This window comes from Alosa alosa, chromosome 6, assembly GCF_017589495.1.
Source record: "Alosa alosa isolate M-15738 ecotype Scorff River chromosome 6, AALO_Geno_1.1, whole genome shotgun sequence".
NCBI classification, from domain to species: Eukaryota; Metazoa; Chordata; class Actinopteri; order Clupeiformes; family Clupeidae; genus Alosa; species Alosa alosa.
The window spans coordinates 25,018,122-25,042,874 of record NC_063194.1 but is presented as its reverse complement, the minus strand read 5'-3'; the positions used below and the strand labels follow the sequence as shown (position 1 = coordinate 25,042,874).

Below are 24,753 nucleotides of genomic sequence, written 5' to 3'. Positions count from 1 at the left end.
AGTGGGCGTGCACACATGTAGGCCTACGTTATGTTTGCATGAGAAAAAAGAGCACTTGTCAAGGAATAAACAAATGTAGGCTACTTGTCATCAGGTTGGAACCTAGCCCGTCTCTGACAGGTCTCCGACTACACACACGCGTGTTCTTCACGCTGCGGTTGCACTTGGTGGTCATCGTTGGGGGGAGCTGTTTCACAAAAGCGAGGGACAACAATTTGGATGGTGCGAAGCAAGCGATCATGAAAATGGTCTAGTAGATCACATTGCCTGAACAGTCCGAATTCGCCGAAAGGAATAGCTAGCTAATTTCTTTGATGTCTAGAAGCTAGCTAACTTTGGATTTGAAAAGAAACTGGTTCATCGTAAAGTTGGCAAAGGTGGGTACTCGACATACTTTAAGATGCGAGTGATATATTCTTTTTGTTGATCAGTTTCAGGAAGGCTCACAGAAAGCTCAAAATACATCTTGCGCGGCAAAACCACAAAGCTAGCCAGCTAGTTCGTGCTAGCTTGTCCGCATTGTACTTTTATGGCCAGTTCACTGTCTGGCGTGGTTAGCTTTGTTCTGTTCCCTTTAAACTGCTCTAAGCGTGTAGCAAAAGAACAATCATTCTCTGTGCTGTCTGAGCAGTTTTGTAGTTATTATATCAGAGCTAGTTAGCCATTTTATGCAAATATGATAGCGTGTTTGCATGATATTTTAGATGTTAATAGACACAGGTAAAATATACAGACAAAATATATCTAACTTTTAGCGAACGTAAAAACGTATCTGCCCTCTGAACTCCGTTAATGTAGCCTATATTAACAGCTGCTATAGACGGATTTTACAAATGTGTCCTGATAATTAGCCATTCAGCTATGACAGGAGAGTAAAACATATCTGTAAGATTACTTGCTAGTCTGCTACCAAGTTAGACATGCTAGTTTCAGCAGTTGTGCACTTCGTATTCCATGCCACCCACTTTGGTAAAGTTATTGCTGTGCGGGAGAAAATGTCAGCTTGGCACAACACTTCGTATCGTCATCTTATAAATTTAGCTAGATTTGTCCCAAACCCTGTTGAGTTCTCTGTGAAATGCAATTGAAATTATATAATACGAAGATACAGTGGATCAATCTTGGTAATTTAATAATTTGACAAAAGCATATCTTGTTCTTGCGTCCTGCATGTTGGTAACGTTAAGTTAGGTGAAGTTTAGCCAAATGGTTTCCTATCGCTATGTAACGAATCGTTAGCATTTCACAAAACAGGAAGTGATTCACTCTCGTAGCCAAGAGTCAAGTATTCGTCACCACATAGTGCAACAGTTTATTTAAGAGTTCAAGACTTTTGTCTGAGAGAGGGGTAGGTATGTTTCCCTCGGTCGTCATGATTAATTGAAATGTACACCACTTGGAACCGCCAAGGTGTTTGTCAATGAGGTCATGAGATCAGTTTGGTAAATAATTATGTCTTGCTTCATATCTTCCTTTTTACGAATGTATAGTGTTATGCTTTTCTAGGAAACAGCAGGCATTATATACTCCGAATCAGCTAGGTTAGTTTTATATTGTAGCGCATATAGCCTAATTTTGAGAAGCCAATAAATTGACTTAATTGGATTAGAATCAGAATTGAATTGAATAGTCCTTGTGGAGAGTACTACAAAACCAACGAAATGCAGTTAGCATGTAAGCAGAAGTGCAAAAGAGCAGACTTACAAAAAGTGCAGTTATATTGACCTAGTGTTACAGTAAGGCTGGTGTTATAACATACAGTTAAGAAAGTTTAAAGTTCCGGGAAATACATTATGTAAACATCAGTGTGCATAATTGATCATTGGTGTGGGAAAGAAACATAAAGGAGAGACTCACACCTACAGTTGTTAACTGAAATTTCTATTGTAGGTGACTCCAAATTGGTCCTGACGGCACATGGAAACATGTCTCAACTTTGTCAGGACAGAAGCAGCCGGTGGCAAGAAATCCAGAAAGGGCTGCAATTCATACAGTGAGTGTGAAAGTTGTCACTGGGAGAAGTTCATGTTATTCATATATTTATATATATATATATATATATATATATATATATATATATATATATATATATATATATATTCTCCTTTTTTGATATATTTTCTTTCTTCTATTTGTTTTATCTGTGAAGCGACCTTGGGTGTCCTGAAAGGCGTTTTTAATCAAATGTATTATTATTATTATTATTATTATTATTATTAGGGAAAGAGCCAAGAAAACCAATCCAGCCATTGACCTACATTTAAGATAGAAGAACTAGTGGTGAATGAACTTACCCTGCTCTTTACCCTGGGTAAAGACTATTGGTGACTGTGTTAATGCAGTGTAAATCATGGACATTTCACATCTACCCCAAGGGTCTAAGGATTGCCACCTCAAGCCCCTGTGGAGATCTAATGCATCATATCACAGCAGTGCTGCTAGCATCAGTTAATCTGCAGGGAACTGAAGCATATGCCTGTGTCCATGTGGGCATCTAATTGTTTACTCCCACTACAAATCACTTGACAAAATCATCATCACTCAGAATCACCAGGGATATTTGCCTCTTGTGATTTTCTTGTGTCATTATTACCTGTGTTTATTGCTATTTTCTTACGTTTTGTTTGTTTGACTGTATGCAGATCTCCATTGCCATACCCTGGAACACAAGATGAATATGAGGTTTGACTTTTTTTTTTTTTTTCTTATCCACATTTAATCACATCCCTGACTGACATTATTTGTTAATTAACTCAGCAATAATAAGGCTGTTTTTATTGGTTTTGTCAGGTATTTATCCAGGCCCTTGTAAAGAACTTGTTCGGCGAGGGAAATGATGTATTCAGTGAAGGCGAATGGGCAAGATCAGTAGAACTGTACACAGAGGCCTTAAATATTACAGAGTATGCAGAGTCGGAGGATATCGTCGTATCTACTGCAACGAGGGAAAAGATTTTTGCAAATCGTGCGGCTGCCTACTTAAACATTGTGAGTATGATTGGAAAGTGCTGTCTCACACTGTCCATCTATGTCCTTAAAAAGCGATCATGACGATGACAGATGTCCAAAAATTATATAAAAAGGATGAAACATGTATATGCCAGAGTTCAATTAAATTGTCAACATCAAGTGAATATGTAAAACAAATATGCTACTACACCATGAATAGTTAGTTAGTGACTGCTGTTATATCAAAAGTATATAGTTTATGATAATTAGATAAAATATAAAAACAGCAATGACCATTTTTCAATGGAGAATCAGTGTGTCTTCATATTTTCAATTTTAGTTCAGATAGGAGAAGGGAAATGGCAAATGTTAATCAGTGAATCTGCATTAGCCCAATAATTGCATTCGGTGTTGTGTTAAGTCTTGCTTTGACCTGTTTTAGGGTTTATATGACCAAGCTTTGGAGGACTGTGAAAAAACTCTGGAGTTAAATGATGGCAATTTTCGGGCGCTTTATCGCAAAGCCAGATCTCTGAAGGAGATGGGGCGACACGCAGAGGCCTATGATGCAGTGGCCAAATGTTCACTTGCAGCGCCCCAGGTGGGTCATGCACTCGGTGAAAGGCTGATCATGTTTTCCTGTTTAGAATAGAACATGCAGCCGTTAAACATACGTGTGTGTGTGTGTGTGTGTGTGTGTGTTTATGTGTGTTTTAATGTAATCCTCCTTGTTTGACTCCTAGGATTCTAAAGTAATTCAGCTCACACATGAACTTGCTCAGATGTTAGGATTAAAAATTCGCAAAGCCTACATCAGAAGCAAGGTAAGACCATCATCTCATTTTTGTTTGAAGTTATCTTTAGCACACAAAGGCCCACCGAGTTTGGCAGCGATGTCTCCATGTTATAAATGCTTTTCTCCCATTCTGGTGTAGTAAATTACTCCGGCAATATGGGACGTGCGTGCGGGAAAAGCTACACTGCCGCTCAAAAGTTTGGGGTCACTTGGAAATTTCCATTCCACTCAATTATAGACAGAATACCAGCTGAAATCAGTGGCATTGTTTTTTTAATCAGGGCAGCAGATTACATTATGTGCTTACAAAAGGGTTCTTCAATGTTTTCTTAGTTAGCCTTGTAAAATGAAATCAGATTAGTAGAAAGAATGTGCCTTTGGACATTGGATGAATGGTTGCTGAAATTGAGCATCTGTATACTTATGTAGATATTGCATTAAAGATCAGCCATTTACAACATTAATGATGAAAACAAGGGCATTTCTAAGTGACTCCAAACTATTATCACAGAGTAGGCTATCGCATTGGGATTCCAATGCAATTAAACACAATTCAGCGTGACTCAATATGTAATATCACATATGTTTTGCTCAAAATCGTATTAGCCTACTAGAAAGATTAACAAAAGAACAGCCTGGTCAGATGTTAGAGTATTTAAAACGGGTCTAAAAAACTACAACCATGTTTTCGTGAATGTAATTGTTTGGAAGAGCAGAAGAAATGTAGGCCTGCATATAAGCATATTCTTTGAAAAACTATTTAGATGCGCAATATTGAGATTTCATAGGATACTGTAATCTCGTCTCGACGCATTCCATTTAAGGTATTGCTCAACACTGCTATTGGTCAGCCTTAACCAAATCTTTTATCAATCAACTTTAGTCAGTGGCTCTGCCTACTCACTGACTGTGATCACACCTTCCAGCTGGCAATTCTCTGGTGCAATACTGCGCATGCTCCAGCATATTTGACAGTAGTGCTCGGCAGTATGACCAAAAATGCATATCACTATTTTTCAGAATTCTAACAGTTTCACAGTATATGACAGTATTTTTTTTCATGCATAATCAGGTGTTCACAGCATTTTCTACTGGTTGAGAAAGGAATTACTGCAGTAGATTGACTTAGGATGGTCTATTTTACTGTCATGATAAGTGAATATTGTAGAATAATTCCACACTAGTAGTAATAAAGGTTTGCATGCCCCCAGAAAATGATGCTGTTTACAAAGAAGAGCCACTCATGATTCTAATGAAGTGAACTTTTACTGTGCAAATTTCACGAACATCTCTTGTGTAATACTGCGCGTGCTCCACCATATTTGCTAGTGACACATGGCTGCCAAACTGGGGGTCATAGTCTGACTACTTTTCAGCCGTTTGAGTGTCATGTGAAGTGATGCTTGTGATTGTGGTAGGCTTACGTGTTCATACAACAGAATGAAAGACTTATTTACTTAATTTACAGCCAGTCATACTGTATACATACCCTTATGCTGATTGGCTAAATAGTGTCTCATTCACTCAGAATAGGCATAATTTGAGTGTGGTTTGTGTGGGTGTAATGGCAAGTGTCCCAATACTTTTGTCTATATAATGTATGTCTGCCTAACCATGGAAACAATCTTTTTTTTTTCTTTTTTTTTATTGTATGTGATAGTGGCAGTTGTATTTTATAATTCCTGAAACACTCAATATAAAATATATTTTAAAATGTTGAAAGACCAAAATAATTCAGAATTGTCAGCGGAAAAGAAAGTTTTCAACATTGTCTGCGAATACGATTCATTTGTTTCTTATTTATCCCACAGCCTGCCTTAAATATTTTACCTGGTTCAAGTATATCAAGTGCTTCAAATGAAAAGGTGAGATCGTACTTGTGCATTGTTTTATTAATAGGTGTTGTGAGACTTGAAAAACAATTGTTGTAAAATATTAATCTATTACCATTGCCTTCTTAAATGTTTGTTTATGTTGCAGTGTTCTAATGGATCAGTATCCGTGGATGATATTGAAATGGGTAGGAGGACTTACTGTTATTATTGACTATTTTCTCTAGGATTTGAGGTATTCACTGACTCACATGCTTCCCCACACACACACACACACAAACTCTTTTTTTATCCTGTCCTCCAGATGTGTCCCAGGTCTCCACGGAGACAGCTGGCCCAGTGCCAGTCCCTTCTCAGCTGTCCACCGAGATGCCAACCTCGATGCCAAGCGCAGTGCCTGTCCACAGCGCGCCCCCAGCGGGACTCCCGGCCTTCGAGAAGGCAGAGCCCGAGCCGGCCCCCCTCACCGTTGTCTCCTCAATCTCCTCCATCATGCCTCCCGCGGCCCCTGGGGAGTCCCTCAGCCACGAGTCAGGGCCCCTGACCAACCACATGCTGGTGAATGGGAACCGAGCCCATGAATTGTATCAGGTACCAGAGCCCCACCTGGACTTCGACTCCAAGATCATTGGGGACGACTTAGATGACCTTTTGGACAACGTCACGCATGAGCAGTCCACAGAGGTACGACGAGGATCTCGAGTGTTTTGAGTGCTGACAGAGTAAAGCCTCATTCAGATATGTGGTGATTTTCTTGTTGCCATAGAAGTTGAAATTAGTTTAACTTTATCCTGTGCCATTTCGTGTCACCAACATTTATTTAACCTTTTAATCACTATAAGCCTTTGAACCCCATTCCATGGTCTCTCATTGCTACACCAGTGCTAGCCTCTTCCTGCCTGAATGCTAATTAACTGGAGGTGCTGTCTGGATATAATGTAAGAGTTGCACCTCAATCAAACTGGTGAGGAAGAGCATGAGGAACAGGCTCTCATTTCCAGTCAGCAGCCAGAAGGACTTTTTTGTTTGCTGCCTGCCATTTTGTGGCCCTGGTCTGGCCTGCCCTGCATTTTTGATTCAGCCAGGATGCAGTTCCTCATATCTAAGAAAACTGGTTACATTGAAACGTCATAAGTGTCCTCTCTGTTTGTCCCCCCCTCGCAGGTCATTCCCACAGTGGACGGTCCCCTGCCTCTACCCACCAGCATGTCCTCTGTCGGAGCTATGTCCAGCACTCTCTTCATGCCCCCTCACATGGCCCACCACCACCACCACCCTTTCCTGGCACAGCAGTGCACGGTCACCCTCCCTCCGCCTTACCACAAGCCTAATCCCTACTCTATCGGCCTGGACCCATTCCCCTCAGCGCTGGACTCTCTAGACTGTCTAACTCTCTCAGATGCACAAACAGGTATTATTATTATTATTATTATTATTATTATTATTATTATAATAATACTAATAATAAAACAATTTTGAAAAATAGTTATTTAATTGGCTGAAATTATGTTATGATGGTGACCACGGGAACCATGCATTGCACAGCTTGGTGTCAGCTGTGCAATGCTTGAACAGACAAACCAGGTAGCCTTTTATGCTAGTTAGCCTCTGCAGTATAGTTTTTGTTTTGCAGGAGATGCTTGGCTCCATCCATTTCATAGTTGCAGTCTTATTTCCTGAATATTTCCTGAAAAGTGACAGACCGTATACCTGACAGGCATACAGTAGCTGCATTGTTTGTTTTATATGTAGTGTATTCACTAATAGGGGTTTCTGAATGAAGGGTTTACAAGCTGAGGTGGCCTTTGCTTTGTGTCTTATTGATAATGTGTAATAACAGTTTGTGGAAATGGTTTTTGTTCCCTATGCTTTAGACGACGCTAAAATTATTTCCCATTCTCTTTTCAAATTTGCTTCACCTCCTGGGAATCCAGGCTTTCCTCAACATCCCATCATGCCTGTAAGGATGCTTTTCCACTTACTATCTGCTGGGTTTTTGTGTAAGGGTAGCAAATGACCGGGAAAACTGAAGACTAATTTGTATCCTCTTCACTCCCCTGCAGATAAATACCAATGATAAGCCCTTATTTCCTCCGATTGGGGTGGCCTTAAATGCCCCCGAGTCAAATATATCACGGGTGGATTTGTCCAAAAATCCCCTCGCTGAGACTCATGACTTTAGACAAGCATGTGCAGCATGTTATGTGAAAACAGGTAAGTGTCTTGTCCCACACACACTCTCAGTAGGCAGTAGTCAAACACACACACACACACACACACACACACACACAGAATTCTGAATTGGTCTTTTTTATTTTTTGTAGGTCCTGGAGTATTGGACTATACCCACTATACAGATGAGCACAAATGCAGAAAAGACATTTTGCTTGGAAGAATCAAGTATTCGGGGAACAACGTGTGGAAGCTTATTCGACCCAGGCCAACCAAGACCCAGTATGTGGGGCCGTATTACATATGCAAAGGTAACGTCGCCTGGTCTTTTCCTGTGTCTTCTTTTTTCCGTCTATCCTTTTACATTTGTAATGGTTTGTGTCCTGCCAACAAAAGGAATCACAGTGCTTTGTGTACAAAATACTACTGATTGGTATACAGACTTGACTTGGAGGAATACCTCAATAATCCCCATACAGTACAACAGCAGTAGTGTCTATGCATATTGTCCCAAGAATAGTATGCTTCATTGGCAACCAGAGTGACCGAAGACATAGAATTAGGGTTTGGAGGTTAATCTCAAGGTGGCGAAATCTTGATGGTGTGGCTGTCTTGAACTTGAGCTTGCTCTGCCACCTGTTTAATATGATTATAACATCCTGTAGACACACCCAGCTGAGCTGAGACCCCTTTCTCTTTTGAAAAATGAAAATGTGTAGTATCATTACACCATGAAGGAAATAGACTGTGGAGAGAGGCTATGAAGCAACCTGTTGTTGTCAGTCAGGGTGACATTTAGAAAAACAAAATAGTTGAAGGGTTAGCACAAATCAGGGCCTGTTTTAGATGGTCTTTAACCTGGGGAAGTGCCACCAGCAGGTTAGGCAACACAACAAGGTCAGTGGTCAGAGGACGGAAAAATAAAATGGACCCCTAAGCTAGGACTATTCAATTACGAAAAGTCGGGCCAGATTTTCAAACCAAGAAGGTTAGCTGGGCCAGTCATTTCTGCGGTGAAGCACATTTTAAAAACAACGCAAAAAATGTATTAAAAAACATGTAATTGTTTCTTTTTTAACTTTGGTCCGTTTGCACAGCAAAAACTTTACTTTTTTCCACTTACAAAAGAAAAAAAACTGACTTTTGAAGCACATCTTGCCTATAGGCATACATATCTGACCTAGGCATATCACAAAGTGCATAGAACAAAATAGTGCACAGTATTAGCAATAACCAGGGTTCCCGCGAGGTCTTAAAAAGTCTTAAAAGCATAGAATTTATGAATTTGGAAATAATACCTTAAAAAGACTTGAAAGTCTTGAATTTTGATATCTGGGTCTTAAAATTTGTGCAGTAGCCTATGTAACTTCTCCGTATCGCATTCTCCTCAAAAGTTTCATTTGTCAACCACTATTATTTTGATTAAATAACGAGTGGCGGAACCAGTAATTGAGAACCCAACGCTGCCCCGGGTCACTTTGCTACAGCACTACAACACAGACCACAAGCAACAAGCCAAGCAGAAGCGAGAAAAATCAAAGAAAATCTAAGCAGAACACAAGAAAGTTTGTACCATAACGCAGAGTATTGTGTGTACATTGATGAGGGGAAAATTATTGAATCCATTTTAAGATGAGTCTGAAACATAACGAAATGTGGAAAACTTGAAAGGTTTTGAAAACTATTACGGATGCACTGTATATGCACAATTGAGCAGTATCAGTTTTGTCTGTTGACTCATCTACTGCTATAAACATGTTATCGCTGGTCTCGTAACAGCATCTCATACACATTTGTAGCAAGAATTTCAAACCTAAAAACGTTGGAAGCGTCCGACGACGTTTTTTTGTTGTTGTCATTTATCACCTCATTCATGACGGCCAGCATACAGTCCTTCGCGGAGTCTGTGAATGGCCTTTTCTTTTTTGCCAAGATCCAGGAAACACGAAGGGATGCTGCAGTAGCTCTCTTGGGCTGTGAATGACTGCACCATGGTAGTACTGCTCCTGTTGTAAGATGCAATAAAACTCTGCACTTTTGCCATTCTCTCCTTAGATCCCAATGACACCATACTCGGGAAAATTGAATTCCCGATTCAATTTTCGATTGAATAGCCCTCGTCTGAGCATTACCTAGTTCGGTTAGCAGGCTCTAGATTGGAGAAAGATAGGTGGAGGGTCTAAATTCTGAAATAAGTTCACAAGAACTGGTGACTGTTGCCTGTGAGATCTAATATATGCAGTGAACAAGTCAGGGTTGTTGCTTCATGAACCAATATTCAGATGCAGTCTGAAGTCATTTTCATATATTCAGTCGAGTTGTTCAGAGTTTGAATCAGTTAATCAGGTTTTTCTATAGCATCTAAATTAGGGATCGACCGATATGGTTTTTTCAGGGCCGATACCGATATCAATTATTACCAGAACAGGAGGCATATATGTAAAACCGACATGTCAGTTGTCAAAAAGGGGGGTAGGCCTAGATAGTAAAGACGATATGCTGCAAAAATTTAATTAAAAAAGCATTTACCGGTGATTATGCAAACTTTTCTTTCTACTTTGGATACACAATTGTCTATCAACTTGCATCACAAGTGTAAATCCTGTGTATCATGTTAATCTAAGATCTGAGTGATCGCAATTATTTTCATAGACTAGGCCTACATAATGGGCTGTGCTTGTTAAGGGACCTGTCACAAAGAGGATGCTTTGCCATCGTGTGTGTGAGTGCACAAGAGGGGAGAGGGAGAGGAAGAGGTGCATGCGTGATGGCAAGTGTTACGGTTGAACAGTTTAACAAAACAGTTTTAAAATAGTTCTTAGGCTATTTAAGCAGGCAATTTGATGCATGCTTAAATAGATGCATGATTTGTCCATATGTAGGCTATAAGCTACACTTGTGTGAGCCTAAAAGGCACGTTAATAGCCAGCTCAGGACGCAATTTAGTTCAGGTCGGATTAAATTACGGATGGCCCTGGGTACCTGTAGTCTTTTCTGACAGTCCGTTTCAAAAAGGACAACTAGACTTTTTGACGTTCGCTATCGCATAATTTTGGACTAAGGGATTAAGTCCACCGAGGAGTCATTATTCACAATTAATGGACGAGGTGGAGGCAAAGAACTCCCGATGCGGGCAGCACCCGAGTTTGTAGGCTAACTAGTAAACAGCATATCACTAACGTGCATCAATCGGGAATTTGCTAAATGAAGGAAGTGGTTGCTTTACTTATTGATCCGGATGAAAGAGACAATAGCTTACAAAGTGGTGTTTTTGTAAATTCAGTGTAGATGATTATGATTCATTGCAACTTCAGCAATGTAAGGTACCTACCTTAACTTCGAAAAATAGCTCCGTACAGCTGAAGCCCTGTCTACAGTCTGCCTCAGTGAGAATCCTAAACTTTCTGTGTGTTCAGTCTTCGATCCTGATTGGCTCCATTCGTGGACAAATGATTCTAACAAATCAGACGGTGTAGTGGGTGGGACAATGCTCTCGACCACAGAGTAGCAAATGCAGGGAGTGAGAGACTCTTTAGACAAAGTAGCGTGTTTCATTCTTTATCCATTTCAATAGGCGTATCGGTGGGAAAAATGACCGATACCGATTTATTATAAAAATGCTAAATATCGGCCCTAATAATCGGCCCGGCCGATAATTGGTCGACTCCTAATCTACATAGTAACTGTTCATAATTCGATTGTGAATAACCTCAGTACATATTTGCATTTCGCACGGGGTAACATTTTAATAGTCAAGTATAACAATCTATTAACATCCTTTTCTATTTTTTTCCAGATGTTGCCATGGGGGAGGAGTGCAGATACCCTGGTCACTGTACATTTGCATACTGCCAGGAGGAGATTGACATTTGGACGCTGGAGCGTAAGGGCTTCATTAGCCGCGAGTTGCTTTGTGATCCGTTCGGCTCGATACGAACGGTCCACCTGACGATTCCCACAATCCTTCAGGAGCATCATGGGATATTTATGTTCCTCTGTGAGGTATGAGAATAGAAGACTCGGACACTGTATTCTACGTCTTTTTATATCGACGAGCTGAAAGAATGCTTTTGGAAACAGTCAGTCTTGTGTAGTGGCCTAGGCTGCTACAGTCTCAGAATGTAGAACAAAACAATCTCCTGGCCCTGGACCCCTGCTTTAGGACAGGTGTGACTGGTTGGATGGCTGTACTATTGTGAGTCATATTTGTAGAATACAAAAGAAGGAGAAGGATAAATGTGTTTGACTGACACGTCTGTTCCTATTCCCAGGTGTGTTTTGATCACAAACCCAGAATCATCAGCAAGACCAACACCGAAAACCCGAGTCTGTGCTCTCATCCAGTGACAAAGCATAAATTTGAAGAGAAAAAGTAAGCAATGCACACGCCCCCCCTTAACCTCCTCTAGCTCATGTCATATTACAGTGAATTTTGAGTTTTTCTCCTGTCCTTGAAAGTTGAAGGACCAGTGTTGTTCAAGAGTTGTTCTTTTTGCTCACTGTATAGTAGTGTTTCTATATGTGTGTAGGCTGTTTCATTGTACATTACACTATAACTGCATAACTACCACTGTTTTAAGCAAATTAAATATGGACATTCTTATAATCATAAAAGTAGTTATGAACTGCTTTGGAATCAAAGTGTTGATGTAATCAGGGTTATGTTTACTAAAACACATAGTTTAGTACATAGCACAGTCAGAGTTTCTTATTTTAAAAGACAAAATGTGCATTCAAATTTGAATGGAAATCCAGATTCAGAAAGTGCAGCTAATACTGGTGCCTGGGAAGCCAGAGGGCTGCCCTGGTTGTGAGAAGTTAAACAACAAACCTACAATGATTTCAACATTTTGGAATTAGTGCTTGTTTGGTATTAAGTAATAATGAAAAGTAAAACTCCAGCTAGTACAGGACTTCGTTTTTTGACAGACATTGTTCATTGATGGCCAGTAGGAGAAAGGGGAGCCGTTTCTGCTCAGTGCCGTCTCTGATTATATGCTGTCCTAGTGTCTGGTCTGACCCCTGTTGCCTTAGTGTGTGGGGACCTAAGTACATGTTCAAGCTGGGCTCTGTAAAGCAAGATGAGACTTATTGTTCCATTACGGCACTGTATAGATTAGATTGAACTGATCTGCAGCAGTCTGTGTGATGCATCCTGACTGTTCCCCCCCCCAACAGGTGCCTGGTCCACATTCTGAAAGAGAACACAGTTCGCTACTCTAAGGTCCGGCCCCTCAACCTCCAGTGCCAGATGGACCTGTGCCGGCATGAGGTGCGCTATGGCTGCCAGCGCGAAGACTTCTGCTTCTATGCCCACAGCCTGGTTGAGCTCAAAGTGTGGATGCTCCAGTCCCAGCAAGGTGAGTCCCATGTCCCGCACCACCAGGCAAAAATTCGGAGACGTTCCAGGAGGCTTTGGCAAAGTCAAACGTCACTGTAAGGCCATGAAAATGAGAGTTTTGCATCCACTGCATGCAAAACCTTGGGAATTGAAGGGATGATCTTATACATTACCAGACTTATGTTGTAAAAGTTGCTGGAGTGTGGACATTAGATCTCTGAAGAATTGTTGGCTTTTTGTTTTAAGGTATTTCTCATGAAGGTATTGTTCAAGAGACCCGAAAGTATTGGAACATGGAGGCCAGTTCCCAAGGAATTCAGGTAAACCACCCAAAAAGACACAAAGTGAACACTAAGGCACTAAGTGCTAAATGGTACCCCAACTCCACAAATCTGTGTGTAGTACTGTGCAGTAGTGTGTTTGTTTCTATTTAGCAAAAAACGTGAGTACAACAGTAAATGTTGTTTGTTTCGTTGTTTTGCAGAATGTTTACAATGTAGTTCCCAAAAATTAGTAGATGGACCTAGGGTATGAAACGGTATAAAAATTTAACCTCACCCTTATAGTGACCAAAATTATCACGGTTTTCGGTATTATCACGGTATAAAAAGACGCAGAGTGGCTACATGATGCAGTACACATTTTGAGGTGAAAATGTTCCGCCTTTTAAATTCAGGTGTAACCTAATCTGTATCGCAGTTAAATCCATCAATTAGACAACAGAATCAGTAGGGTACCCCAACTCCACAAATCTGTGTGTAGTACTGTGCAGTAGTGTGTTTGTTTCTATTTAGCAAAAAACGTGAGTACAACAGTAAATGTTGTTTGTTTTGTTGTTTTGCAGAATGTTTACAATGTAGTTCCCAAAAATGAGTAGATGGACATTTGGTAAAAGTAGGGAATTACACCCAGGCTACACAGGGTCCGCAACTAAAGTGCTCCGATCGAGGAGCGTAAAAACAGTTTTAGAAGACTGGTCTAATTTTTTTGAACGTATATGCCATCACGTCTGGTGAAGCCAGTTTCATTGATTATAGTGGAGGCTAATTATTGTAGCAGGCTGAATGGAACTTCTCAGTTACGGTGGCTACACACGCTTGCGTTGAATGCAGAGCTAGAGACGCATCTCGTTCACTTTACATGGGTTTACGCCATCCGTTGCCAAATTGTATTGTGGTTCCTTTGCTCCCGCCACCTCTGTCAAAAAGCACCAACGGACGCAACGCAAGGCACCAGTCAATCAAATTACGGTTACGCTTCAAGGTATACACCATAGTAAACACCCCTGACTGTCGAGAAAACCCATCGGCATTCAGTAACACAACGCAAGCGTGTGAATCTAGGGTTACGTTCCAGGTGTGGCCTTCCTATGAGAGTGACATATTCAATATACCTTAGTGACACACTTGGATGTTAATTAGGCTGAATTTATTTAAATCAGAGTTGCATAATAAACCTGTAAACCAATGCAATTAATCTTAAATGTAATCGAATGTTCTTTGTGCAGGAAATCCCTGCTGCATTGAGGAGGTTTGGGCCTCCAAACTTAAAGATGCAGTTTGTGTGTGGGCAGTGTTGGAGAAACGGCCAAGTCAGTGAGCCGGACAAGAACAGGAAATATTGTAGCGCAAAGGCCAGGCATCCGTAAGTGACTGTCTCTTATGGAAGAGGACTTGATTTGGGTTGACGGGAGGGCAGCCAGACTTGATTCTAATCTAAATTTGTGCGTGTGCGTGCTGCTCTCTGCATCAGATGGGCCAAAGACAGAAGAGTGGTCTTAGTAAGCTCCAACGAGCGCAGGAAGTGGACGACTGTCCGCCCCCTACCCACAAAGAAGCCTGTTCCTGCTCAGTTTGAGGTAGGTGGCAAATAGACTGTCGGACCATTGCTTATGTCAAACACTGACATACATATAATATTACATAAATGGGTCAGTGACAAATAAGGCTTTTAAAAACACGTTTTCAAAATAATCTTTCAAAATGGACAGAATGCATTTTTTTGAAGTTAAAAAGTTTAAACAAGTCTTAATGGCTGCACAACATTTTCAGGGGTACATTGGGGTACAATGGCTGCACAATATTTACAGAGGTACATTTTAAGACTATAATATTTGCAATTTCACCACCCAAAATTTGTCAGGAGGCGCAACCAAAAGTTTCTAAAAAAGCCCACATGTTTTTTTGGTAAGTATACCTGAGAGTGTCTACAGTGCTTAACACATTATTATTTTGTAGTTGACATTGGTATTAAAAAGTAACTTATAAATACTTTTTTGTAATAGTATTTTGGTTTTCCTTTACTTACTTTACATTTAAAATGTGAAGAAATACTTTAAAAATTTAAAAAGTAGGCTATATTGTTTAATTAAATAATTAGGTAAAACACATTTTTCAACCATTTGTTCATCCATTCAATTTTCCAATACAATAAAGAGTTTTATATATAAAAAAAACAAAAACATTTTTCTTTGTTTTACATTGGTTGTACCACCTGATATGTAAACTGTACAAATCCAACTAGCAAGTAGCTATTTTTTTTTATCAATATTTGAGAGTTTTACAAACGTTTCACTCATCAGTAAAGATCACTTGGGGTCCTCTTGATGAGGCAATATCCTGTTTTGTTCGGACGGTTGTGCTACCTGACATTTGAGGGTTTTAGATGACCAAAACATAAAATATATATTAAAAAAATTATTATACAGGTTTTATAGAATAAAATGATGCTTGTTAATGAATAATTTAAAATGATTTTAAACCAAAGTAATGGACTCGGACACAGAAATCTGCACAGAAAATACACTGGATCATTCAGGTCACTTACGTGCCTGATGGGGTACACACAGCTCTTCAGGAACCCTATGTCAACACAGAGGTGGGACTTTTTTCAGCCATATGTGGGTGATTCAGACTCTGTCGGAATGCGAGGTGTTCAATTTGTCAAGGAAATTCTTATTCCATCCAACTTTTATTTTACTGTTGACCAAAGCACACCAAAGCAAAGAATTGTTCTGATATGTACAGTATGACACTTTCAAGAGGGGTGCCAGCTCTTCCTGAGACCCTGCACAGAGGTCTCGTCCATTTTTATGAGCTCACGATTTATGTTTCAGTGGTAAGTTACTGCTAGGGGGAGGAAGCTAGATAAAAGTATTTGTTTTATGGCTCATCTCAAAGGTTTTGACTCCGATAGGAATATTTTGGTGTACAGCACCTGGGTTTCAAGGATGAGGGCACTGGATTCTAGCTACCTTATCTGTCATTCATTATGTTTCTGAGCAGGAAAACGCCCTCTTTAACTTCAACTTCTGCAGACTGGGTTTGTTTGAGCTTAAAACATTAAAACATCCACATCTACGGCTTAAGATCAGGGCTAATGGCCCTGACGGTGTCTGTGCCAGACTACTCAAGTCCTGTGCAGATGAGCTAGCTGAGCCATTGCCACACCTCTTCAACAAGAGCCTGCATTAGGGCAAGGTACCTACACAGTGGAAAACCTCATGCCTCATACCAGTCCCCAAAAAGCCACACCCCAAAGAACTGAATGACTACAGACCGGTCGCCCTCACGTCACACATTATGAAGACCTTTGAGCGTGTTGTACTCAACATACTGAAACCCCAGGTTCGCCATGCACTGGACCGCCTACAGTTTGCTTACCAGGAGAATGTTGGAATAGAGGATGCTATCCTCTATCTGCTGCACAGGGTGCATTCACACCTGGACAAAGGAGGCAGGGCTGTGAGAATCATGTTCTTTGATTTCTCCAGTGCCTTCAACACCATCCAGCCACTCCTGTTGAGAGACAAACTGCTGCAGATGGGAGTGGAGACGAGGCTGGTGACTTGGATTACAGACTACCTCACAGAACGGCCCCAGTTCGTCAGACTGTGTGACCTCACATCACAGACTGTGGTCAGTAGCACCGGAGCTCCACAAGGAACAGTACTCTCCCCGGTGTTGTTCACCCTCTACACCACAGACTTCAACTACAATTCAGATAGCTGTCACTTGCAAAAGTTCTCAGACGACACAGCCATTGTGGGATGTATTAAAGATGGGTAGGAGGGGGAGTACAGGGGACTGGTGGAGAAATTTGTCAGGTGGTGCAGGACCAACCAGCTGCAGCTGAACACCACCAAAACCAAGGAAATGGTGGTTGATTTCAGACGTGCTAGCCCACCCCTGCTGCCTGTCTCAATTGAGGGGGAGACAGTGGAGACAGTCTGCACTTACAAGTACCTGGGGGTACATCTGGACAATAAACTTGACTGGTCTGCTAACTCACAAGCACTCTACAAGAAGGGTCAGAGCAGGCTTTACTTTCTGAGGAAGCTGAGATCCTTCAATGTATGCAACAGACTCCTACAGATGTTCTACCAGTCTGTCATGGCCAGTGTGCTTTCCTATGCTGTGGCATGCTGGGGAGGCAGCATTAGGAAGAGAGATGCTGGACGCCTTGACAGGCTGGTGAGGAAAGCTGGGTCTGTGGTTGGCACAGAACTGGAGACTCTCACTACCACTGCTGAGAAGAGGACACTGAGCAGACTTGACTCTATAATGGACAATTACAATCACCCCCTGCACCCAGTCTTTGACAACCAGAGAAGCGCATTCAGCTACAGATTCCGTGCCATCCCATGCAAGACAGACAGGCTACGGAGGTCCTTTGTCCCCAGGGCCATCCAGTTGTTCAACACCACACAGAAGGACACCCAGAAAGAGATCATCATAGATGACTGGACTGCATAATCAACCTTCCCACACCTGCACACTCATCTGCACATAGTGACACTTTGAGACACCTGACACTTGAACACTTTTTCCAGTTATTGACTCTCTTTAGCTGCTCTTGCTATGTACCACTCAGCTATGGCACATGTAATGAACCACTATTTTCTTCTCATCACAACCACAGCTGTGTGTGTGTTGTGTGTGTATGTGTGAGAGATCTGACTTTGGCTAGATGTATGTAAGCGTGTGCTGTATGGTGAACATATGTGCAATGATGAGTGTAATGTCTTTGTGTTTTTCTATTCTGTATTTATGTATGTATGCTACTGGACACCTTAATTTCCCTCGGGATAAATAAATTATACTATACTATATACTATATATATATATATATATATATATATATATATATATATATATATATACTATACATCTACTGAAAACAGGTTGTTAAAGGAACATGCCAACTTTTTGGGAGGTTAGCCTATTTGCGGCCAACCCTATAAGATGATTCATACCCTTCTCTTCTCTTTGTATGCGATAACCCAGTTTGACATCTTTAGCCTAGCTTAGCATTATTCACTGGAAGGGTGTTACACCAGTTAGCCTATAGCTAAAGGGAGAGCTATAGCTAAAGGGAGCTATAGGCTAAAGGGGGAGCTATTTCTAAAGGGAGCTATAGGCTAACTGGTATAGCCCACTTCCAGTGAAAGGTTGGCATGTTCCTTAACTCATTGAGTGCCATGCGTTGAGTGCCAAAAACGTAATATTATGTTTTTAGCTTTTTTTTTTTTTTAAATTACGAAACTAGACACTCTAACACACCATATATGTGATTTTGGGAACTCTGTGATGAATGGAAAAATATATGACGATCGAAAACTCATGAAAACGCACAATCTGGGTATTTTATCTGGACATTTTATCATAACTCGGTTTCCGCTTTGGGTCGAATCAGTGACACATGCACGTCAGCTCAAAACCAGGCCATTTTCGTGGGTCTATCACTAGGTGGCAGTCTCGCTAGGTCACTTCCCAGAAAGTTTACAGGCAACACTTCAAATTTCATGAAAGATGTTATATCTCCATTTCTAGGAGAAAAAAAAACAGCGATTTTGCTGAAAACTAGCCACGGTTTAGCTTGGGATTTCTCAGGAACAGAGGCGTGTAGAAATACACGGTTTGCACCCACTGAGAGCTTAAAGTCTCACCTTTTAAAGGATAATTCCGGTGTGATTTTGACCTAAAGTGTGTTGAAACATGATAACGAGTGTGAATGTATGTCTCATAGCTCACCTCGGCTTGTCCGCTGCACTCAGAAATCTGGCGCTAGTTAGCCAATGCCACCAACACAGTGTTTCGTTGTGGTGCCTCGGGCATCGGCCTAGCCATGCAAATAAATCACTGTTTTACACCATTTACGAGGCTCGAAGTAGCTCCATACTTCATTGGTAGACTTCCGAGGGCCTTGACATTTAAAACGAGACATAGAGAACTTTGAAAAAGCACTGGTAGTTTATTTACAAGACGATTTATACAGACAGTACCTTAAGGAATTTTACCGCTCGACGCCATCTTGAATTTAGTCACGATAAGTCGAAATGGCGAAAGTACCTAACAAACAGGTATGATAAGGGATCAGATTCCAAAAATAATTCCGTGAAAATGCATGGATTCCAGTTGCTGCTACGGAAGCAACTGAATCCATGCATTTCCACTGAATTATTTTGGTGTAAAACAGTGATTTATTTGCATGGCTAGGCCGATGCCCAAGGCACCACAACGAAACACTGTGTTGGTAGCATTGGCTAACTAGCGCCAGATTTCTGAGTGCAGGGGACAAGCCGAGGTGAGCTATGAAACATACGTTCACACTCGGTATCATGTTTCAACACACTTTAGGTCAATATCACACCGGAATTCTCCTTTAAATCATCAACAATGGTCTAGATTGCTGGCACTCTAGGACAAAGCTTCCGAAAACAGCTTGGCATTCAATGAGTTAAGCCACTGCTGTCTGGTACAATCTAATAATTTTTCATAATCAATGGCACACAATGCATGTATAGAATTTGCCATTAACAGTCCTTAGACCACTAATTTGAATATGCAGTGCACACTACGCACTACTACTGTGCTGTGGAAACCATGCAGGGATAACAGGTAGTGCCAATATTTGCTGACTTATTGACGGTTGAGAGATTGATTGTTAGCATTTTTTAACATCTAGAACAACATAACAGAGGTTGACCTGAGGTTGTTGTGTATAATCTTTAGAAATTTCATGGAAATTGTGTGACTTGAAAGGACCCACCGTGTTTGCGTGTAGTGTTGTGTGGTATTTAATTAGCCAAATGTTTTTGCTCAGAAATGAAATTGGCATTTGTTTGGTGCAATTAGAGCCCCTTTTTTCATTGATGTTTTCCCAAACAGATATGCATGCACATCTCCGCTGGTAAAAAATGCCAGTACATTGGAAACTGCAGCTTTGCCCACAGTGCAGAGGAGCGGGACTTGTGGACATACATGAAGGAGAACAGCAGTGAGTATCCCAACACGCACATCACATCAGTCAGGGAATTTGATCATTCTTGAGGCAAAGTCATGGAATATCAGGGAATTTTTGTTGTAGCAGTTTAAAATTTACTTGCCAAAATACATTAATACAGATATATTTCCCAGCAGAAATATGGTTATTAGCTTTACTGCTTGTTTGAGTAGTTGTAGTTAGCCCAACTTTGTTTATTCAATGCCTATTTATTCATCTCCTACTCTAAAAAGTAAATGATTCTTGAACGCGATGCGGCTGCTCTGAAATCTTTGGTCGGTATATTGTACCATTTATTATATACAGTAGTAGGTCATGGAATTTCAGGAAAAGTCATGGATTTTACATTTGACTTAGACTGATCCTGGTCCTTCTACGTGATGATCAGGGTGCAGGATTTGTTTCTACTTTTACAGTCCAATATAAATTAAACCTGTTTTCTTTATATTCTTTTATTTCTTTATTCTTTAATATATAAAATGAGAATCTCAAGTGTGTTTTTGTGAACATTGAGATAGCCTCAGTTTCAATACAGCAGTTATTCATAACTCACTCAAGATTTTTCTGTGTGTGTTTTATGTGTTCCTGATTTAAGTTGGGGACATGGAGCAGCTGTATGACATGTGGCTTCAGTCTCAGCAGCAGGGCTGGAGCATGGAGAGTTCGAACTGCACCCTGCGGGAAAATGGCAAGCAGATCCACATGCCCACCGACTACGCAGAGGAAGTGGTAAGTCACAGAGTGAACCTGCACGGAGGGTGCACTATGTGTGCTCACCGCTTGAAAAGTCCATTTGCAACCACTGACTATCACTTTCACTCATCATTTCACAAAGACACATGCGATTTTAATACCTTCAAATGGAGTGAACCGAAGTCAACAGAGACCATAGGCTACCTTTAAATAGCTGTTTCCAAATTATATATTTTCATAATAACCTAATGTATCAACCAATATACAGTATCATATTGTATTGTAGGATTATAGTTAATGGCCTCCTCCTCCATGAATACAATACAAAGCATCTTCAGCTTGCTCATCCCTCCATCTATCTATGTCATTACATTCACCCACCCGTCCATCCTAGCACATGCTGCAATTAGCCATAACCCATGAGGTCATAGAGCAGCTTAAAATATATAGGCAATCTACATGTATTGCCCACTGTTAATGTTTTTCATTGTTTCACAACAGCAACTACCAAGCAACTATCTCAATTACCCAAACAACAATGAAGTAACCACTTTGCATGATACAAGAAAAATCCATAGCTCAAGTGTCCATTAGGAGACCTACACACCAACTTTCTCTACATCCAGCTACTTCAAACATCTCATTCATCCATTCAACTATCTGCCTATCAACATCCATGTCTAATTTAAAGCGGAATTCCGGAGTATTCAGGGTCGGTAGTTTACAAGTTCAAACTTTTGTTTGAGCGCAAAATTACATAAATTGGTGGAGTTTTGAGCAAGAACGTTGTTTGCATTAACAATAAATGGGCTTACAGTGGAAGCTCTGGGGGCAACATAACTATCTTTGCATTATCTGTTTTAACTTTGTCGGTGGGTTGCACCAACAAGGATTACATTAATCTTGGTTTAAGCCTAATCAAGGATTTGTAGATCTAGGTTTAAATTTAATTTGCGCTATGTTGCACCACTTAATTTTAAGCATGGTTTAACAAATCCACTATTAAAACCTTAACCTGTGACTAAAACCTTAATCCAGGTTAAAACTTAGTCCTTGTTGGTGCAACCCACTCTATATGATATAGTACATCACATTTTTTGCATTTTTATGCACTGGTAATTGCTTTGAATTGCATTTCTAGTTGTATATAATGGTTTAGAGAATTTCTGATAACTTCAGGCAGAGACATATTTCTTGTTTTGAGCCCTGGAAATAATGTCTGAGTATTAACTTAAAATACATCTGTATTAACTGCTATGGCATGTTCCAGTAGTAGAGCTTGCAACGGGGCCCTTGTAAACCAGTCATACATAACCAGATTGAATTCAGACATATAGAACTTAATATTCTTTAAACTTCTGTGGTGCTTGAAGGAGCTCTGCAATGGAGCTTAGCATCATATCTCATTAATAATCTCTTTTGGACACATCATATTGAGCATTCTATGAGACAAAAATGTGGCCTATTGTGGTGTAGCTGTAGTAGGAGGAAAACCAGGATTAAAGTTGCTTGTTGTAAGTCTAGGAGTAAGTGGCTGTTCTGTTTTTTTGGTTGCTCTGTGTTTGCCTCCACATTTTAAAATGTGTTGTTCATGCTTTTTGTCCCTCCAGTTATTGAACTCTTTGTCTCTACCTCTCTTCCTCTCTCCCTTGATCATTTCAGGCAGGGAACCACTGTTGGCTTTGCGGTAAGAACTGCAACAGTGAGAAGCAGTGGCAGCAGCATATCACGTCAGACAAACACAAGGAGAGAGTGTTTAACTCTGAGGACGACCAGAATTGCTGGCAGTATCGCTTCCCCACTGGCACATTCAAAGTTTGTGAAAGGTGAGAGGCGTCACACAATTTACAGTATGCTTGTGTGTGGCCACTGTCCTTGATTCAGTCATGTTTTGTTGCTTATAATGGTGTTTGTTTGTTTGTGCAAGGAAATGTACCATGTACCAAAATGAATGAACTTGGGAATCTGTTCTTTGATTGCTTTGCAGATACCTTAAGGGCACTTGCACAGAAGAGGAACTATGCAAGTTGGCTCATGGTGATGAGGAACTGAAAGAGTGGAAAGACAGAAGGGAATTCCTTTTGATGAAACTTGCCAAAGCCAGAAAAGATCATCTGATAGCACCCAATGACAATGACTTTGGCAAATATAGTTTTCTGCTTAAAGATATTAACTAACATTTTAATCATGATACACAATGCACGGGATGATATATAATAACACATGGTAAAAAGTACAAAGTAAGCCCTTTTTTTTCTAAAAAAAAAAGAAATAGGGCTCACTTTTGGCGAGTTATAAAGGACCAAAAATAAAACAGGCCTGTTCTCTCGGTTCGGGGATTACGACAGAATTGGTACGTACAGAGGCGGCCTTGTGTTCTTAGTTATCATGGCTTTGTTGCTGTTATCACAGATTCAGATAGGTTACGCACCAATGCCTTTTTGCTGTCATGCTCCTGCCACAGGATTGACTTTGACTTTTTTCAGATGGAATGATAAAGTGAAAGAGGTGCCAAAGGAAAATGGTGGAGCTTAGATCACCGAAAGCCTGAGTTCTGATAATGAAAGCCTTGAGGAGCAAGAATGTTCTCCCATGAAAGACAAACTGGTATTGTTGCAAAATCATTTGTTTTGGTTCTTAATTCCAGGGGTGGAATATTGAGATGTTTGAGGTATTCTGGTATTTTATTGTGTTTATTTTTATCCTCTTCTATAATGTTCTGCCTACCTGTCCACAATAAATCATTACCAGCAGATTTGTTTTCTGTTTAACAACAGGTTTGTGTTGCGTTGCTTTCTTGTTATAGGTTTTGTATGTAAAAGAAAGAAAATTTACCACAACAAGGCATGAGTGATCTATCAATGACATACAAGGGTGTTTTTTCACAAAGTGACGCTTTTGTTTTTAGCTGTATGGTCGTAGCCAACAACTCCATGGTTCTGAATATTGTGTGCCTGGACCATATGTGGGCACACGTCCCATTCATCACATAGTGAGTGCAAGGTCCTCTTAGCGAGCTCATTAGAAGAGACGCACTGATGGACTGTCTCGCAGCCACCTGTGAAAGGCTGAATCATTTCTCTGCACTGCAGCATAAACACCTGGGGCGCAGTACTTGGCTTCCATCTGACCTTGTCCAGTGTTAAAAGTTTTGCTCTGTTTCCTCTTTGTAGTGGTTCGATTCTGACCTCCCAAACACACACACACGTCCCTCGTAATTAGGACATACCCTAAAAGTTTGTTTTCTGACCGCATCAAGGCTGAACAGTATGTGAAGCTTTTTGCGGACTAATTGTGCTTCTTAAATCCACTGATTATGAATCGTGGGGCCATGTTCTGAAGCTGGATGTGGAGTAGGACTGTGCATGGAGGAATGACATCTCATTTAGACACTGCGTTTCCAGCACAGAAAGGTCTCGTCATGAGCAGATACAGGTGCTGGTCATATAATTAGAATGTCATCAAAAAGTCGATTTATGTCAGTAATTCCATTCAAAAAGTGAAACTTGTGTATTATATTCATTACACACAGACTGATATATATTTTAAGTGTTTTCTTTTAATTTTGATGATTGTAACTGACAACGAATGAAAACCCCAAATTCAGTATCAGAAAATTTGAATATTGTGAAAAGGTTCAATATTGAAGACACCTGGTGCCACATACTAATCAGCTAATTAACTCA

General features: G+C 40.5%; 1 protein-coding gene across 3 annotated transcripts; it reads left to right on the top strand.

Annotated features, from left to right (window-relative positions):
• Positions 1 to 23,843, top strand: zc3h7a (zinc finger CCCH-type containing 7A). 3 transcript variants are annotated; one of them, XM_048245885.1, is made up of 23 exons: positions 1 to 377; positions 1,891 to 1,993; positions 2,643 to 2,682; positions 2,791 to 2,988; positions 3,392 to 3,550; positions 3,693 to 3,773; positions 5,557 to 5,610; positions 5,726 to 5,765; positions 5,882 to 6,261; positions 6,742 to 6,988; positions 7,452 to 7,537; positions 7,641 to 7,791; positions 7,902 to 8,060; positions 11,546 to 11,751; positions 12,021 to 12,121; positions 12,928 to 13,109; positions 13,337 to 13,410; positions 14,598 to 14,734; positions 14,843 to 14,948; positions 20,260 to 20,368; positions 20,970 to 21,103; positions 22,730 to 22,893; positions 23,055 to 23,843. In XM_048245885.1, the coding sequence occupies exons 2-23, from the start codon at positions 1,926 to 1,928 to the stop codon at positions 23,242 to 23,244; spliced, it is 3,066 nt and encodes a 1,021-aa protein (XP_048101842.1). In that variant the 5' UTR covers positions 1 to 377; positions 1,891 to 1,925; the 3' UTR covers positions 23,245 to 23,843. The 3 variants fall into 3 exon arrangements, with proteins under 3 accessions (XP_048101842.1, XP_048101844.1, XP_048101843.1); XM_048245887.1 differs by having other exon boundaries at positions 3 to 377; positions 7,512 to 7,537; XM_048245886.1 differs by lacking the exon at positions 1 to 377 and adding an exon at positions 1,350 to 1,442.
• The last annotated feature ends 910 nt before the right edge of the window (positions 23,844 to 24,753 follow it).

Excerpts from the sequence above, each read along its gene's own strand:
- zc3h7a (XM_048245885.1), top strand. The coding sequence starts at position 1,926 with ATGTCTCAACTTTGTCAGGACAGAAGCAGCCGGTGGCAAGAAATCCAG. Across the intron at positions 3,551-3,692 it reads GTTCACTTGCAGCGCCCCAG|GATTCTAAAGTAATTCAGCT; the intron begins GTGGGTCATGCA and ends TTTGACTCCTAG. Across the intron at positions 7,792-7,901 it reads AGCATGTTATGTGAAAACAG|GTCCTGGAGTATTGGACTAT; the intron begins GTAAGTGTCTTG and ends TATTTTTTGTAG.